This window comes from Oncorhynchus clarkii, chromosome 28 (assembly GCF_045791955.1).
Source record: "Oncorhynchus clarkii lewisi isolate Uvic-CL-2024 chromosome 28, UVic_Ocla_1.0, whole genome shotgun sequence".
Taxonomy (NCBI): Eukaryota; Metazoa; Chordata; class Actinopteri; order Salmoniformes; family Salmonidae; genus Oncorhynchus; species Oncorhynchus clarkii.
In genome coordinates this window covers 30,766,355-30,784,507 of record NC_092174.1, presented here as the reverse complement: position 1 = coordinate 30,784,507, position 18,153 = coordinate 30,766,355, and the positions used below count along the sequence as shown (strand labels likewise).

Genomic DNA, 18,153 nt, shown 5'->3' with positions numbered 1-18,153 from the left:
TCCCTCTCTCTGTTCTCAGTGTTCTGTTGAGCTTGGCCATAACCCAGTTAACCATCACCCACCTGGGGCTGCGTAACCTGAAGGAGATCAGTGACGGAGACGTGGTCATTGCAAAAAACCCCAACCTCTGCTACACCAAGAATCACCACTGGAAGCAGTTGTTCAAGTCCGACACTCAGACCGCCCGGCTGGAGAACAACGCCGACGCAGCCGACTGCGGTAAATCATTCAGTCATTTTTTTATGATTAACATTTTAATAGATTTTTGTGGTCACATAACAGAAAAAAAGGGAACACTAACAAACAGGAGATACACAACAAACACCAGGAGTCAACACCATAATATCAGCTCAAGCCCATGACAAATTAGCGATAACATGTTCGGGTCTTACTAAACGAATGGTTACACTGGGATATGAGTGGCTCCGAGATAATATTTACCCTCTATTGTTGTGGTAATAAAACTGTGATAGATACAGAATGCAATGATGATGGAGTGTTATTGTGGGAGAAAGGAAATTAACGCTAGCCTGTTGCTTGTGCAGGGTTGTGTGAAAAGAGAAAAGGGTTCAAACTTATTTTGTATTGATATCAAATGTTATTTGTCAAATGCTCCGAATACAACAGGTGAAATGTTTACTTACAAGCCCTTCACCAACAATGCAGTTCAAGAAATAGAGTTAAGAAAATATTTACTAAATCAAATAAAGTAATACAAAAAATAAAAGTAGCACAATAAAATAACAATACCGAGGCTATATACAGGGGGTACCGGTACCGAGTCAATGTGCTGGGGTACAGGTTAGTCGAGGTAGCTAGAGGTAAAGTGACTATGCATACCGTAGATAATGAACAGCGAGTAGCAGCAGTGTAAAATCAAAGGAGCGAGAGGTCAATGTAAATAGTCCAGGTGGCCATTTAATTAATTGTTCAACAGTTTTATGGCTTGGGGGTAGAAGCTGTTAAGGAGTCTTTTGGACCTTGACGTGCGGTAGAAGAGAACAGTTAAGGCTTGGGTGACTGGAGTCTTTGACAATGTTTTGGGCCTATCTATAGTATGCGTCTGTATGTGTGTTTGCAGGGATGCAGAACAGCACGTGTGACAGGATGTGTACCAGAGATGGCTGCTGGGGTCCTGGACCCACCATGTGTTTCGCCTGTCAGGACTACAGCCGAGCAGGAAGCTGTGTCGACTCCTGCAACCTACTGGAGGGGTGAGAGGAGCCCCTATCTGTTCCCCATTGTAACCTACTGGAGTGGTGAGATAAGGAGCCATTGTAACCTACTGGAGGGGTGAGATAAGGAGCCATTGTAACCTACTGGAGGGGTGAGATAAGGAGCCATTGTAACCTACTGGAGGGGTGAGATAAGGAGCCATTGTAACCTACTGGAGGGGTGAGATAAGGAGCCATTGTAACCTACTGGAGGGGTGAGATAAGGAGCCATTGTAACCTACTGGAGGGGTGAGATAAGGAGCCATTGTAACCTACTGGAGGGGTGAGAGAGGAGCCATTGTAACCTACTGGAGGGGTGAGAGAGGAGCCATTGTAACCTACTGGAGGGGTGAGAGAGGAGCCATTGTAACCTACTGGAGGGGTGAGAGAGGAGCCATTGTAACCTACTGGAGGGGTGAGAGAGGAACCATTGTAACCTACTGGAGGGGTGAGATAAGGAACCATTGTAACCTACTGGAGGGGTGAGATAAGGAGCCATTGTAACCTACTGGAGGGGTGAGATAAGGAGCCATTGTAACCTACTGGAGGGGTGAGAGAGGAGCCATTGTAACCTACTGGAGGGGTGAGAGAGGAGCCATTGTAACCTACTGGAGGGGTGAGAGAGGAGCCATTGTAACCTACTGGAGGGGTGAGAGAGGAGCCATTGTAACCTACTGGAGGGGTGAGAGAGGAGCCATTGTAACCTACTGGAGGGGTGAGAGAGGAGCCATTGTAACCTACTGGAGGGGTGAGATAAGGAGCCATTGTAACCTACTGGAGGGGTGAGAGAGGAGCCATTGTAACCTACTGGAGGGGTGAGAGAGGAGCCATTGTAACCTACTGGAGGGGTGAGAGAGGAGCCATTGTAACCTACTGGAGGGGTGAGAGAGGAGCCATTGTAACCTACTGGAGGGGTGAGAGAGGAGCCATTGTAACCTACTGGAGGGGTGAGAGAGGAGCCATTGTAACCTACTGGAGGGGTGAGAGAGGAGCCATTGTAACCTACTGGAGGGGTGAGATAAGGAGCCATTGTAACCTACTGGAGGGGTGAGAGAGGAGCCATTGTAACCTACTGGAGGGGTGAGAGAGGAGACATTGTAACCTGATTCTGTAGCTGAAGCAGGGAGGAAGAGTGAAAGTAACTTGTTGTGTACTTGGCAAAGAAAAACGTGTATTTTGCAAGAAACGATGTTGCATGAAACGATGTTACATGGAATGTAACAGTAAAAACAGATGGAGTATATCTAAGGAAGGTAGTAAGACAGTACTTACAGTATAATTGTTCACTTTTGGTAATGAACTAAATTCACGTGAAGAAAGTTCTCTCAGCTGGAATGGAATCACTTAACTCATAGCTGTTTAACTTTGGGAGTCCTCTCCTCTGTCAAACATTGAGCATCAACCTTGCATACAATTTAACTACTGCTATGAGGAACGGGATCAAGTATTTCACTGCAAATGCAACTATCTGAAATTAAATGTTCAACCAATAGAAATATAGCCTGGTCCCTATCGTACCAACTCCTATGGGACAATGACTAGAGGAGTTGGCAAGATGGCACAAACCGATATGGGACCAGACTAGTGGAAATATGCTTCATGCTAACATGTGTCCTAATTGTTGCAGGGAGCCACGGGAGACTGAAGTGAATAAGACGTGTGTGGAGTGTCACCTTGAGTGTCAGCTCCTCAACGGGACCCAGACCTGCTCTGGACCAGTATGTGTGTCTCTTATATATGCTACGTCAGTGCAGTCTCTGTAATATAATATACACTACCGTTCAAAAGTTTGGGGTCACAAAGAAATGTCCTTGTTTTTGAAAGAAAAGCACATTTTTTGTCCATTAAAATAACATCAAATTGATCAGAAATACAGTGTAGACATTGTTAATGTTGTAAATGACTATTGTAGCTGGAAATTGAAGATTTTTTATGGAATATCTACATAGGCGTACAGAGGCCCATTATCAGCAACCATCACTCCTGTGTTCCAATGGCATGTTGTGTTAGCTAATCCAAGTTTATCATTTTAAAAGGCTAATTGATAATTCGAAAACCCTTTTGTAATTATGTTAGCACAGCTGAAAACGGTTGTGCTAATTAAAGAAGCAATAAAACTGGCCTTCTTTAGACTAGTTGAGTGTCTGGAGCATCAGCATTTGTGGGTTCGATTACAGGCTCAAAATAGCCAGAAACAAAGTACGTTTGTCTGAAACTCGTCAGTCTATTCTCGTTCTGAGAAATGAAGGCTATTCCATGCGAGAAATTGCCAAGAAACTGAAGATCTCATACAGCGCTGTGTACTACTCCCTTCACAGAACAACGCAAATTGTCTCTAACCAGAATAAAAAGAGGAGTGGGAGGCCCTGGTGCACAACTGAGCAAGAGAACAAGTACATTAGAGTGTCTAGTTTGAGAAACAGACAACTCACAAGTCCTTAACTGGCAGCTTCATTAAATAGCACCCGCAAAACACCAGTGTCAACGTCAACAGGGAAGAGGCGACTCCGGGAGACTGGACTTCTAGGCAGAGTTGCAAAGAAAAAGCCATATCTCAGACTAATAAAAATAACATATTAAGATTGGCAAAATAATACACACTGGACAGAGGAACTCTGCCTAGAAGGCCAGCATCCTGGAGTCACTGTTGACGTTGAGACTGGTGTTTTGTGGGTACTATTTAATGAAGCTGCCAGTTGAGGACTTGAGGCCATTTCTAAGTGAGCCCAAACTTCTGAACTGTAGTGTACTATGTAGTAGTATGTGTCACTATAATATACTATGAAGAAGTATCCCACTGGGCACAGATGTATTTTCAACATCTAGTTTTGATTTACATTTGGTTGAGTTGTTAACTAACAGGAATTCAACATGAACAAAAAATGTCAACATGTCATTGGAATTCGTTTTTTTTATTCCCTTGCGTTGATGACTTTTTGCAAATCCAATCAGTTTTCCACGTTGATTCAACATCATCACACAACATTTTGTTGTTGAACTGAGGTGGAAACAATGTTGATTCAACCAGTTTTTGCCCAGTGGGATGTCTCTCCCCCTATAATATAATATGTAGCAGTATGTGTCTCTCTCCATGCTATGTCCCAGAACAATAGGCACAATGTATTTCTCTGGCATTCTATTGCAGTCATTTGCTTAGCCTTTAGACTGACAGCCTTTCAGACCAGGATCAGTACATCTGTAAACATATTAGCATGTGAGCACCCCGGGACACAGTTGTCACCATCTTTGAAGTTGGTACACTGGGTACACTGCTTATGTCTGTTAATGATTCTACATCTCAGCACAGTAGGGCTGTTTCCTTAGAATGTTTCTTTAGATGTGTATGTAATACATTGTCTTGCTATCCTCCTCTCTTTCAGGGTCATGAGCAGTGTACCCGGTGTGCCAACTTCAAAGATGGAGAGAACTGTGTCCCGTGGTGCCCTAGAGGGGTGGCTGGGGGCAAGAACACCTTCATCTGGAAATACGCAGATAAGATGAAGGTGTGCCAGCTGTGCCACCAGAACTGTACCGAGGGGTAAGTAAGGGCATCTGTCACAACCGCATAAATACATGAATAATTCACAAATACACAAATGGCGCCGGAGAAGAAGGCAGACGTTTTACGTGCCCCCAGCCGATTGTTTTTTTATTTGCGTTGTTTGTAACTAATTTGTTTACTTATTTTGTATATAATGTTGCCGCTACCGTCTCTTATGACCAAAAATAACTTCTAGACATCAGGACTGCGATTACTCACCACGAACTAGCAGAATTATTTTTTTCCTTTCAATACTCTGATGAGCTCGACATGAAGGATATAATGCTTCCTCGGAAAAGGCCCCGATCCCCGTGATCTGCGTGAAGAGGAGGCAGAGAAAGAGGGGCCGAAGGGCAGGCTGCCTTCTGAAAATTCGTAGGCGATCGAATAAACCCCCACTTCCCTCCATTCTGCTAGCAAATGTGCAATCTTTGGAGAATAAAATCAACGAGATACGCAGAAGATTAAACTACTGTAACATCAAGCTGCTGTAACATCTAATGCTTCACGGAGTCGTGGCTGAACAGCGACAATATCAACATTCAGCTGGCTGGTTATACGCTGTATCGGCAGAATAGAAGGGGCGGTGGACTATGTATTTATGTAAATAACAGTTGGTGCACGATATCTAAGGAGGTCTCGAGCTATTGCTCGCCTTTGGTAGAGTATCTCATGATAAGCTGTAGACCACACTACCTACTGAGAGAGTTTATCTGTATTCTTCGTAGCTGTTTACATACCACCACAGACTGAGGCTGGCACTAAGACAGAATTGAATTAGCTGTATTCCGCCATAAGCAAACAAGAAAACGCTCACCCAGAGGTGGCGCTCCTAGTAGCAGGAGACTTCAATGCAGGGAAACATAATTACTGTTCACCAAATTTCTATCAGCATGTTAAATGTGCAACCAGAGGGAAAAAACCCCTGGACCACCTTTACTCCACACACAGAGACGCATAAAAAGCTCTGCTTCGCCCTCCATTTGGCAAATATGACCATAATTCTATCCTCATGATTCCTGCTTAAAAGCAAAAATTAAAGCAGGAAGCACCAGTGACTAGATCAATAAAAAAGTGGTCAGATGAAAAAAGTGGTCAGATGAAGCAGATGCTAAGCTACAGAACTGTTTTGCTAGCACAGACTGGAATATGTTCCGGGATTCCTCCGATGGCATTGTGGAGTACACCACATCAGTCATTGGCTTCATCAATAAGTGCATGACCTCGTCCCCACAGTGACCGTACGTACATACCCCAACCAGAATTATTGGATTACAGGCAGCATCCGCACTGACCTAAAGGCTAGAGCTGCCGCTTTCAAGGAGCGGGACTCTAACCCGGAAGCTTATAACAAATCCCGCTATGCCCTCCGACGAACCATCAAACAGAAAGCGTGTCAATACAGGACCAAGATTCAAATCGTACTACACCGGCTCTGACGCTCGTCAGATATGGCAGGGCTGGCAAACCATTAAAGACTACAAAGGGAAGCACAGCCGAGATCTGCCCAGTGACACAAACCTACCAGATGAGCTAAACTACTTCTATGCTCTCTTCGAGGCAAGTAACACTGAAACATGCATAAGAGCACTAGCTGTTCTGGAAGACAGTGTGATCACGCTCTTCGCAAGCCCTTTAAAGACCTTTAAACAGGTCAACATTCACAAGGCCGCAGGGCCAGACGGATTACCAGGACGTGTACTGCGAGCATGCGCAGGCCAACTGGAAAGTGTCTTCACTGACATTTTCAACATCTCCCTGTCCAGGTCTGTAATACCAACATGTTTTAAGCAGACCACCATAGTGCCTGTGCCCAAGAACACTAAGGTAACCTGCCTAAATGACTACCGACCCGTAGCACTCACGTCTGTATCCATGAAGTGCTTTGAAAGGCTGGTCATGGCTCACAACACCATCATCCCATAAACCCTAGACCCACTCCAATTTGCCCCAATGATGCAATCTCTATTGCACTCCACACTGCCCTTTCCCACCTGGACAAAAATAACACCTATGTGAGAATGCTATTCATTGACTACAGCTCAGCGTTCAACATCATAGTGCTCTCTAAGCTCATCACTAAGCTAAGGACCCTGGCAAAAAACACCTCCCTCTGCAACTGGATCCTGGACTTCCTGACGGGCCGCCCCCAAGGTGGTAAGGGTAGGTAACAAGACATTTGCCACACTGATCCTCAACACAGGGGCCCCTCATGGGTGCGTGCTCAGTCCCCTCCTGTACTCCCTATTCACTCATGACTGCACGGCCAGGCATATCTCCAACACCATCATTAAGTTTGCAGATGACAGCAGTGGTAAGCCTGATCACCGACAACGACAAGACAGCCTATAGGGAGGAGGTCAGAGATCTGGCCGTGTGGTGCCAGGACAACAATCTCTCTGTCAACATGATCAAGACAAAGGAGATGATTGTGGACTACAGGAAAAAGAGGACTGAGCACGCCGCCAATCTCATCGACGGGGCTGCAGGGGAGCAGGTTGAGAGCTTAAAGTTCCTTGGAGTCCACATCACCAACAAACTAACATGGGCCAAGCACACCAAGACAGTCATGAAGAGGGCACAACAAAACCTATTCCCCCTCAGGAGACTGAAAAGATTTGGCATAGGTTCTCAGATCCTCAAAAGGTTTTACAGCTGCACCACCGAGAGCATCCTGACTGGTTGCATCACTGCCTGGTATGGCAACTGTTTGGCCTCCGACCGCAAGGCACTACAGAGGATAGTGCGAATGGCCCAGTACATCACTGGGGCCAAGCTTCCTGCCATCTAGGACCTCTATACCAGGCGGTGTCAGCGAAAGGCCCTAAAAATGGTCAATGCGGTATCGGCGCCAAGTCTAGGTCCAAGAGGCTTCTAAACAGATTCTACCCCCAAGCCATAAGACTCTTGAACATCTAGTCAAATGTCTACCCAGACTATTTGCATTGCCCCCCACCCCCCTCCACACCACTGCTACTCTGTTGTCATCTATGCATAGTCACTTTAATAACTTTACCTACATGTACATACTGCCTCAACTAACTGGTGCCCCCTCACATTGACTCTGTACCGGTTCCCCCTGTATATAGTCTCGCTATTGTTATTTTACTGCTGCTCTTTAATGACTTGTTACTTTTATTTCTTATTCTTATCTGTATTTTCTTTAAACTGCATTGTTGGTTAGGGGTTCGTAAGTAAGCATTTCACTGTTGTAAAAGATTAAATATATGTGCTAATATGTTTACAGATGTACTGGTCCTGGTCTGAAAGGCTGTCAGTCTAAAGGGTAAGCAAGTGACTCTAATCATGAATAGTAACATACTGTTCAAATTCAACATAAACTTAAACACTAAGCTAATGAACATTTGATTATTTGTGTAAGTATTTTCCCCACATTGATTGGTTACCATCTGTTCCCCTTTCAGTAACTCTGGCCTGTCAGTGATTGCAGCTGGTGTGGTGGGCGGGATGCTGGCCTTTCTCATCATGGGCCTGTCCGTCTTCGTGTTGCTACGACGACGCCACATCAAGAAGAAGAGGACCCTGCGAAGACTCCTCCAGGAGAGAGAGGTGAGAGGCAGAAACTGAACTGCTGAGCCTCAAGGGCTTTCTAGGGCTGGAATTCAATCACCTTAGTGCATCAATGTGAACAAAGTAAACCATTCTTATATGCATCTACAGTTAGTTGAACCGCTGACCCCCAGTGGGGAGGCGCCCAACCAGGCTCTGCTCCGTATCCTGAAGGAGACCGAGTTTAAGAAGATCAAAGTTTTGGGATCAGGGGCCTTTGGCACTGTCTACAAGGTAAATACAAATGCTCACAGTATCTAGATTTAATTCTGGAAACTCCAGTTTCATGGTACTGTGGTACTGTACCTAAGGAGTTTATGGGAATGTATGTTCAGACTGAATATAAACCAACACTTTTAGATACATCTACATCTGTTTTTACTACAACAGCCAGATATTTAATGCACCACATTATGCATCAATCCACACTCACCCTCCTGTCTCCCTATTCGTTATTTTACCATTCCCACATTCTACTAACGACAAAAGATTGAAAGAAATGATCAGAGTACACTCACTGACACAGATTTCTCCTGTTATCATGTTAAATAACCCTACGGTCTGCCCTATCCAGGGTCTGTGGGTCCCTGAAGGAGAGGATGTGAAGATCTCTGTGGCCATCAAGGTTTTAAGAGAGGCCACATCACCTAAAGCCAACAAGGAGATCTTGGACGTGAGTCATATCACTCTGTCACTTTCCTCAAAGATGTTTGTTCATGGTTCATGGGAGTTAGAATCTGTTATCCTCCAAATATAAAGAGTCTATATCTAATTCGCAGTAGAATCTGTATGGTATTATACAGTCTAAGTTAGTGCTGTTAGGCACACTCTGGTATCAGTCAGTCATTGATGGTCATCCATACCATGCACTTAAAAAAAATATGTTTTGACATTAGTATTTTGACCTAATTTAGCTGCATAATACACTCAGTATTATTGCATGTTACTGGCCAATTTAGGTGTCACGTTTCCTCTAATAGTCTAATTCCAAGCACATGTTCTTCCATTTAGGTAGAAGCTGAAATAATGACAACATTTAGCTTGAAAATGGAGTCAGGTTTCTAGTCAGGGACCTTGATGGGGGCGTAGGAAATGGGATTAACTCATTGAGAAGCTTTGGTCCAGGGTTGGGCGTGGGAGGAGGATACTAATTCAAGGTTAAGGTGTTCTGGAAATGAATTTAGAATCTCTTCCAGTAACCGCAGTTAAAAAACACAGTCCAGACCTGGGTTGAAATAGTATTGGAAATCTTTCAAATACTTTAGCTGGGCTTGATTTAGCTTTCCTGGCATTGTTGAACCAATAGAATAGTCCCAAAAGCACGAACTGCACCCACCTGGCACTCCAGGCAGGTTCAAGTATTTGAGAGATTTAAAATGCTATTTGAACCCCGGGCAGACAGTCATGAAAATTCAGTCAGACTTCATGGAGTGATGGACAGCTGAGGTTTCACAGTGATGTTGCTCTTGTCCTCTTGTAATGAGGTCAAGAGCTCTCTTGAAAGTATTCACTAAGTTGACATATTTTTCTGACCAGTGTCGTTGTCTTCAAGCTGTCAGATGATATGAAATGTTCATGTTGTGTGGGTTTTATGAACTCACAGTAGAATGATGCCACCATCCCTAGCCCTAAATGCTGTATACTGTACTGTTTGTGTGTTTTTGTATAACGCCTACAATGTGATGACTAGTGTGGAGCAGAGTAGTGATGCCCTCCTTCTTGGCCTGCAGTAAATGTTGGTACTGTATCTATCTGACTCTAGGAGGCCTATGTGATGGCCGGTGTGGACCACCCCCATGTTTGTCGTCTGCTGGGCATCTGCCTGACCTCTACAGTCCAGCTGGTCACCCAGCTCATGCCCTATGGCTGTCTGCTGGACTATGTCAAGGAGAACAAGGACAACATCGGGTCCCAGTACCTTCTCAACTGGTGTGTACAGATAGCCAAGGTAAGACTAAGCTGCATTTAAACAGTCATCGACCGGATAGTGTTTTTTTAAATTGCAGTGATTTTCCAATACTTCCTCATCCTCCTTTTCAAACTGATCCAACACTAATGGAACTTGACAGCTCCCACTACTAAGGACACATCCAACTTACTGATGAATGGCACCCAGACTATGATGAGGCCCTGAGTTTTCCTGACCCTAATTTCTGACCACCCATGAGTCACAGTGTATGGTATTTAATCAAACAGGAGTCAGTGGAACTTCTGGTGTAACCATGTATGGCAATGTATAGGCTCCTAATAGACCCCTACAGTTCAACCCTCATTTGACGTCTTGTTGGCCTCTTTAAAACCTAATCAAACAATGAGTCATGAAAAATGTGAATACTGTTAGAATGCTATCTTAATTTTCAGTAGTAATCGAACAGGCCCCATGTATAGCCGTCGACGTATACCAGATCATTTGACCTTTCACCTGTGGTTGATCCCAGGGGATGAGCTACCTGGAGGAGCATCACCTGGTGCATCGTGACCTGGCAGCGAGGAACGTCCTGGTGAAGACTCCTCAGCATGTCAAGATCACTGACTTCGGCCTGGCCAAACTCCTCAACTCTGACGAGAAGGAGTACCACGCAGACGGAGGAAAGGTCTGCTCAATCTCCTTATGTCATTTGATTTTAATTGAATTACTGTGTAGTAATGTAACAGAACCCATTTTTTGGAGTGTAAATATAATATTATAATCCCCTTTTACTTTGATTGTATGATAGTGATAATGTATGTTGTTACTATGTCCATCCCTTACCCAACCTATTATATATAGTCTATCGATAACACAATACTTTACCTACATATTTATTGTTGTATTAGCTACCTCAGGTTGGTCTTGCACAGTGAGCCCTATGTCATGAGAACCCTTTCTCTGCAGGTACCAATCAAATGGATGGCACTGGAGTCCATCCTCTACCGGACATATACACATCAAAGTGACGTGTGGAGCTATGGTAAGTCAGGAGAACATGCATCCTGTGGAGCTATGGTATGTCAGGAGAACATGCATCCTGTGGAGCTATGGTAAGTCAGGAGAACTTACATCCTGTGGAGGTATGGTAAGTCAGGAGAACATGCATCCTGTGGAGCTATGGTAAGTCAGGAGAACATGCATCATGTGGAGGTATGGTAAGTCAGGAGAACATGCATCCTGTGGAGCTATGGTAAGTCAGGAGAACTTGCATCCTGTGGAGCTATGGTAAGTCAGGAGAACTTGCATCCTGTGGAGCTATGGTAAGTCAGGGGAACATGCATCCTGTGGAGGTATGGTAAGTCAGGAGAACATGCATCCTGTGGAGCTATGGTAAGTCAGGAGAACATGCATCCTGTGGAGCTATGGTAAGTCAGGAGAACTTGCATCCTGTGGAGCTATGGTAAGTCAGGAGAACTTACATCCTGTGGAGGTATGGTAAGTCAGGAGAACATACATCCTGTGGAGCTATGGTAAGTCAGGAGAACATGCATCCTGTGGAGGTATGGTAAGTCAGGAGAACTTGCATCCTGTGGAGGTATGGTAAGTCAGGAGAACATGCATCCTGTGGAGGTATGGTAAGTCAGGAGAACATGCATCCTGTGGAGGTATGGTAAGTCAGGAGAACATGCATCCTGTGGAGGTATGGTAAGTCAGGAGAACTTACATCCTGTGGAGGTATGGTAAGTCAGGAGAACTTACATCCTGTGAAGCTATGGTAAGTCAGGAGAACATGCATCCTGTGGAGGTATGGTAAGTCAGGAGAACTTGCATCCTGTGGAGGTATGGCAAGTCAGGAGAACATGCATCCTGTGGAGGTATGGTAAGTCAGGAGAACATGCATCCTGTGGAGGTATGGTAAGTCAGGAGAACTTGCATCCTGTGGAGGTATGGTAAGTCAGGAGAACTTACATCCTGTGGAGGTATGGTAAGTCAGGAGAACTTACATCCTGTGGAGGTATGGTAAGTCAGGAGAACATGCATCCTGTGGAGGTATGGTAAGTCAGGAGAACATGCATCCTGTGGAGGTATGGTAAGTCAGGAGAACTTACATCATGTGGAGCTATGGTAAGTCAGGAGAACTTGCATCCTGTGGAGGTATGGTAAGTCAGGAGAACTTACATCCTGTGGAGGTATGGTAAGTCAGGAGAACATGCATCCTCTGGAGGTATGCTAAGTCAGGAGAACATGCATCCTGTGGAGCTAGGGTAAGTCAGGAGAACATGCATCCTGTGGAGCTATGGTAAGTCAGGAGAACATGCATCCTGTGGAGGTATGGTAAGTCAGGAGAACATGCATCCTGTGGAGGTATGGTAAGTCAGGAGAACATGCATCCTGTGGCGCTATGGTAAGTCAGGAGAACATGCATCCTGTGGAGATATGGTAAGTCAGGAGAACATGCATCCTGTGGAGGTATGGTAAGTCAGGAGAACATGCATCCTGTGGAGCTATGGTAAGTCAGAAGAACATGCATCCAGTGGAGTTATGGTAAGTCAGGAGAACATGCATCCTGTGGAGGTATGGTAAGTCAGGAGAACTTACATATACACTATTTAATAGGATTAATGCACTGATACCTTTACATTCTGCCAAAACACTATCATGCCAATGCTGCATCATGTCAGAATGAACTACATTGCTTGTGTAACTCCAGATACATAAATATTGATTCTGGATAATGTACTTACGCAAATCTGTTAGAGTCAGGTCCAAATGGGGATGTTGGTTTGCTAGAGTCTGGGAGATGAGAGAAACAGGTAACGAGTATCGGTGATATGCACCGCAAGTCCCAGAGGCCCAATGTCTTGTCAAAAAAAACTTTGAAACCTCAACTTTTTCAAGTCAACAACACACACACCACCCCCGGTTTGGACACGCGCAAGCATGCAAACACACACACACACGCGCACACAGACACACATGCTCAGCGGGCCAGTCTCCAGATCCTGTCCTCTGAGGTTGGATTGTGTCTTCCGCTCTACAAGGCAAAGACATCAGTAGCAGCAGCCAGCCCTCCTCCTCCCTTCTTTCCATCCTCTTCTCCTTTTCCTCATCCTCCTTTTCCCTTTCAAACTGCTCCAACACCAACGGAACATGACAACTCCCACTCCTAAGGACACATCCAACTTACTGATGTTTACTGTGGAATGTTCTGAAAACTAACTTAGGCAGATATCAACACAATGCTATCTGCTTTTCTGGAATGAAAACAGTCATCTTCCCTAGTGACTGAACTTTATCTGAGATTGTGCCACTATCATTAAGTGTGACAGTAATGAAAGTTTTTAACTGAGATTATGTCATTGATTGTGACTCTGTTTCACTCTACCTCTGTTTAGGTGTGACCGCGTGGGAGCTAATGACTTTTGGGACCAAGCCCTATGACGGCATCCCAGCCAATGAGATAGCAGGGGTGCTGGAAAAAGGGGAGCGGCTCCCTCAGCCTCCCATCTGTACCATAGACGTCTACATGATCATGGTCAAATGTTGGATGATCGACGCAGACAGCAGGCCTCGTTTCCGGGAGCTGATAGCTGAGTTTTCCAAGATGGCGCGGGATCCCCCACGTTACCTTGTCATCCAGGTAAGCATTTTAACTCCTTGCCAGGAATAACTGTAGAGTCACACAACACAAATCTATTAGACTCCCTCAGCCACTGTAAAGCTAGTGAACAACCACCTAGCTACTCTATTATTCTTTCTGCCTGTTTTTTTGGTACTGATGGTGAGTTGTGTGTGTCTCTTCCAGGGTGACGACCGGATGCACCTCCCCAGCCCTACTGACACCAAGTACTACCACAGTCTGATCAGTGGAGAGGACATGGAAGATGCTGTGGACGCAGACGAGTACCTAGTGCCTCAGCACGGCTTCTTCAGTAGCTCCAGTACCTCCCGCACCCAGCTCCTACACTCTACGGTACAATAATAGTAATATATACCTCAGCACCTTCATCACCCAGCTCCTACACTCTACGGTACAATAATAGTAATATATACCTCAGCACCTTCATCACCCAGCTCCTACACTCTACGGTACAATAATAGTAATATATACCTCAGCACCAGCACACAGATCCTACACTCTATGGTATAATAATACTAATATATACCTCAGCACCTTCAGCACACAGCTCCTACACTCTATGGTACAATAATAGTAATATATACCTCAGCACCTTCATCACCCAGCTCCTACACTCTACGGTACAATAATAGTAATATATACCTCAGCACCTTCAGCACACAGCTCCTACACTCTACGGTACAATAATAGTAATATATACCTCAGCACCTTCAGCACCCAGCTCCTACATTATATGGTACAATAATAGTAATATATACCTCAGCACCTTCAGCACACAGCTCCTACACTCTACGGTACAATAATAGTAATATATACCTCAGCACCTTCAGCACACAGCTCCTACACTTTACGGTACAATAATAGTAATATATACCTCAGCACCTTCAGCACACAGCTCCTACACTCTACGGTACAATAATAGTAATATATACCTCAGCACCTTCAGCACACAGCTCCTACACTCTACGGTACAATAATAGTAATATATACCTCAGCACCTTCAGCACCCAGCTCCTACACTCTACGGTACAATAATAGTAATATATACCTCAGCACCTTCATCACCCAGCTCCTACACTCTACGGTACAATAATAGTAATATATACCTCAGCACCTTCAGCACACAGCTCCTACACTCTACGGTACAATAATAGTAATATATACCTCAGCACCTTCAGCACCCAGCTCCTACATTATATGGTACAATAATAGTAATATATACCTCAGCACCTTCAGCACACAGCTCCTACACTCTACGGTACAATAATAGTAATATATACCTCAGCACCTTCAGCACCCAGCTCCTACATTATATGGTACAATAATAGTAATATATACCTCAGCACCTTCAGCACACAGCTCCTACACTCTACGGTACAATAATAGTAATATATACCTCAGCACCTTCAGCACACAGCTCCTACACTCTACGGTACAATAATAGTAATATATACCTCAGCACCTTCAGCACACAGCTCCTACACTCTACGGTACAATAATAGTAATATATACCTCAGCACCTTCAGCACCCAGCTCCTACACTCTATGGTATAATAATACTAATATATACCTCAGCACCTTCAGCACACAGCTCCTACACTCTACGGTACAATAATAGTAATATATACCTCAGCACCTTCAGCACCCAGCTCCTACATTATATGGTACAATAATAGTAATATATACCTCAGCACCTTCAGCACACAGCTCCTACACTCTACGGTACAATAATAGTAATATATACCTCAGCACCTTCAGCACACAGCTCCTACACTTTACGGTACAATAATAGTAATATATACCTCAGCACCTTCAGCACCCAGCTCCTACATTATATGGTACAATAATAGTAATATATACCTCAGCACCAGCACACAGATCCTACACTCTATGGTATAATAATACTAATATATACCTCAGCACCTTCAGCACACAGCTCCTACACTCTACGGTACAATAATAGTAATATATACCTCAGCACCTTCAGCACACAGCTCCTACACTCTACGGTACAATAATAGTAATATATACCTCAGCACCTTCAGCACACAGCTCCTACACTCTACGGTACAATAATAGTAATATATACCTCAGCACCTTCAGCACACAGCTCCTACACTTTACGGTACAATAATAGTAATATATACCTCAGCACCTTCAGCACACAGCTCCTACACTTTACGGTACAATAATAGTAATATATACCTCAGCACCTTCAGCACCCAGCTCCTACATTATATGGTACAATAATAGTAATATATACCTCAGCACCAGCACACAGATCCTACACTCTATGGTATAATAATACTAATATATACCTCAGCACCTTCAGCACCCAGCTCCTACACTCTACGGTACAATAATAGTAATATATACCTCAGCACCTTCATCACCCAGCTCCTACACTCTACGGTACAATAATAGTAATATATACCTCAGCACCTTCAGCACACAGCTCCTACACTTTACGGTACAATAATAGTAATATATACCTCAGCACCTTCAGCACCCAGCTCCTACACTCTACGGTACAATAATAGTAATATATACCTCAGCACCTTCAGCACCCAGCTCCTACATTATATGGTACAATAATAGTAATATATACCTCAGCACCTTCAGCACACAGCTCCTACACTCTACGGTACAATAATAGTAATATATACCTCAGCACCTTCAGCACACAGCTCCTACACTTTACGGTACAATAATAGTAATATATACCTCAGCACCTTCAGCACCCAGCTCCTACATTATATGGTACAATAATAGTAATATATACCTCAGCACCAGCACACAGATCCTACACTCTATGGTATAATAATACTAATATATACCTCAGCACCTTCAGCACACAGCTCCTACACTCTACGGTACAATAATAGTAATATATACCTCAGCACCTTCAGCACACAGCTCCTACACTCTACGGTACAATAATAGTAATATATACCTCAGCACCTTCAGCACACAGCTCCTACACTCTACGGTACAATAATAGTAATATATACCTCAGCACCTTCAGCACACAGCTCCTACACTTTACGGTACAATAATAGTAATATATACCTCAGCACCTTCAGCACACAGCTCCTACACTTTACGGTACAATAATAGTAATATATACCTCAGCACCTTCAGCACCCAGCTCCTACATTATATGGTACAATAATAGTAATATATACCTCAGCACCAGCACACAGATCCTACACTCTATGGTATAATAATACTAATATATACCTCAGCACCTTCAGCACCCAGCTCCTACACTCTACGGTACAATAATAGTAATATATACCTCAGCACCTTCATCACCCAGCTCCTACACTCTACGGTACAATAATAGTAATATATACCTCAGCACACAGCTCCTACACTCTACGGTACAATAATAGTAATATATACCTCAGCACCTTCAGCACACAGCTCCTACACTCTACGGTACAATAATAGTAATATATACCTCAGCACCTTCAGCACACAGCTCCTACATGATATGGTACAATAACACATCAACATGGCTAGCCATCATCTACTGCTATGTGGCAGTCACTTATAACCTAGAGAGGCGATTTCCCAGACTCTAAAATGCATGTTCAATGGGGATGTCCAGGAGTTCATCTGAATCTGCTAAACCTGTCAAAAGAAAAGGTTTCCACCAGCCCCTGGCTCTGTCTCTGCTCTAATTTATAACACAGAGAATAGTGTTTTTAGTGTATTACAGGGACTGGATAATATGACATCCTTGCACTGACTCAAAGAAAAGTGATTCCATTATGTCTCACTTCATGCTCACAGCTCTTCTGTTGTTTTATAAAGAAGGGTCTACAGAATGTTGTTATCCACTTTCAAAATGGACATAATTTGGCAATTTAGACTACTGGAGGCAATTTAGACTACTGGAGGCAATTTAGACTACTGGAGGCAATTTAGACTACTGGAGGCAATTTAGGTTTCCCTACTACACCCAGGATTAGAACCAACAAACTTGGGGTTAATTGTTTCTCTTTATTTATGTATTTAACAAGATGAAACCAGGTCAGGTCATGTTGATAGATAGTGAGTCTCCTAGTTCAAGTTCATAGTTAGCCCCTTTTGACATTGTGGTGAAATTGAATCATGGTGTACATATGCTGGGGATGAAACAGAGTAAATTACATTTACGTGGGTATTCATACCGGGTCATACCTGGCTTGAACCAGACTGCACTCAATCACCCAATCGTTCCTGTTAAATTGTCATCAGGGGTATTCTTCTTCCCCCATACTATTTCTGT

General features: G+C 43.9%; 1 protein-coding gene across 1 annotated transcript in view; it reads left to right on the top strand.

Moving 5' to 3' along the window:
* LOC139386810 (epidermal growth factor receptor-like) overlaps positions 1–18,153 on the top strand; it is a 78,854-nt gene that overhangs the window by 57,341 nt on the left and 3,360 nt on the right. Inside the window, exons 12-24 of the mRNA XM_071132619.1 lie at positions 20–219; positions 1,082–1,214; positions 2,842–2,932; positions 4,595–4,752; positions 8,003–8,041; positions 8,181–8,325; positions 8,437–8,559; positions 8,900–8,998; positions 10,088–10,273; positions 10,764–10,919; positions 11,201–11,276; positions 13,633–13,877; positions 14,043–14,210. Of these exons, the coding sequence (XP_070988720.1) occupies positions 20–219; positions 1,082–1,214; positions 2,842–2,932; positions 4,595–4,752; positions 8,003–8,041; positions 8,181–8,325; positions 8,437–8,559; positions 8,900–8,998; positions 10,088–10,273; positions 10,764–10,919; positions 11,201–11,276; positions 13,633–13,877; positions 14,043–14,210 (1,819 nt within the window). The remainder of the gene's footprint in view (positions 1–19; positions 220–1,081; positions 1,215–2,841; positions 2,933–4,594; positions 4,753–8,002; positions 8,042–8,180; positions 8,326–8,436; positions 8,560–8,899; positions 8,999–10,087; positions 10,274–10,763; positions 10,920–11,200; positions 11,277–13,632; positions 13,878–14,042; positions 14,211–18,153) is intronic.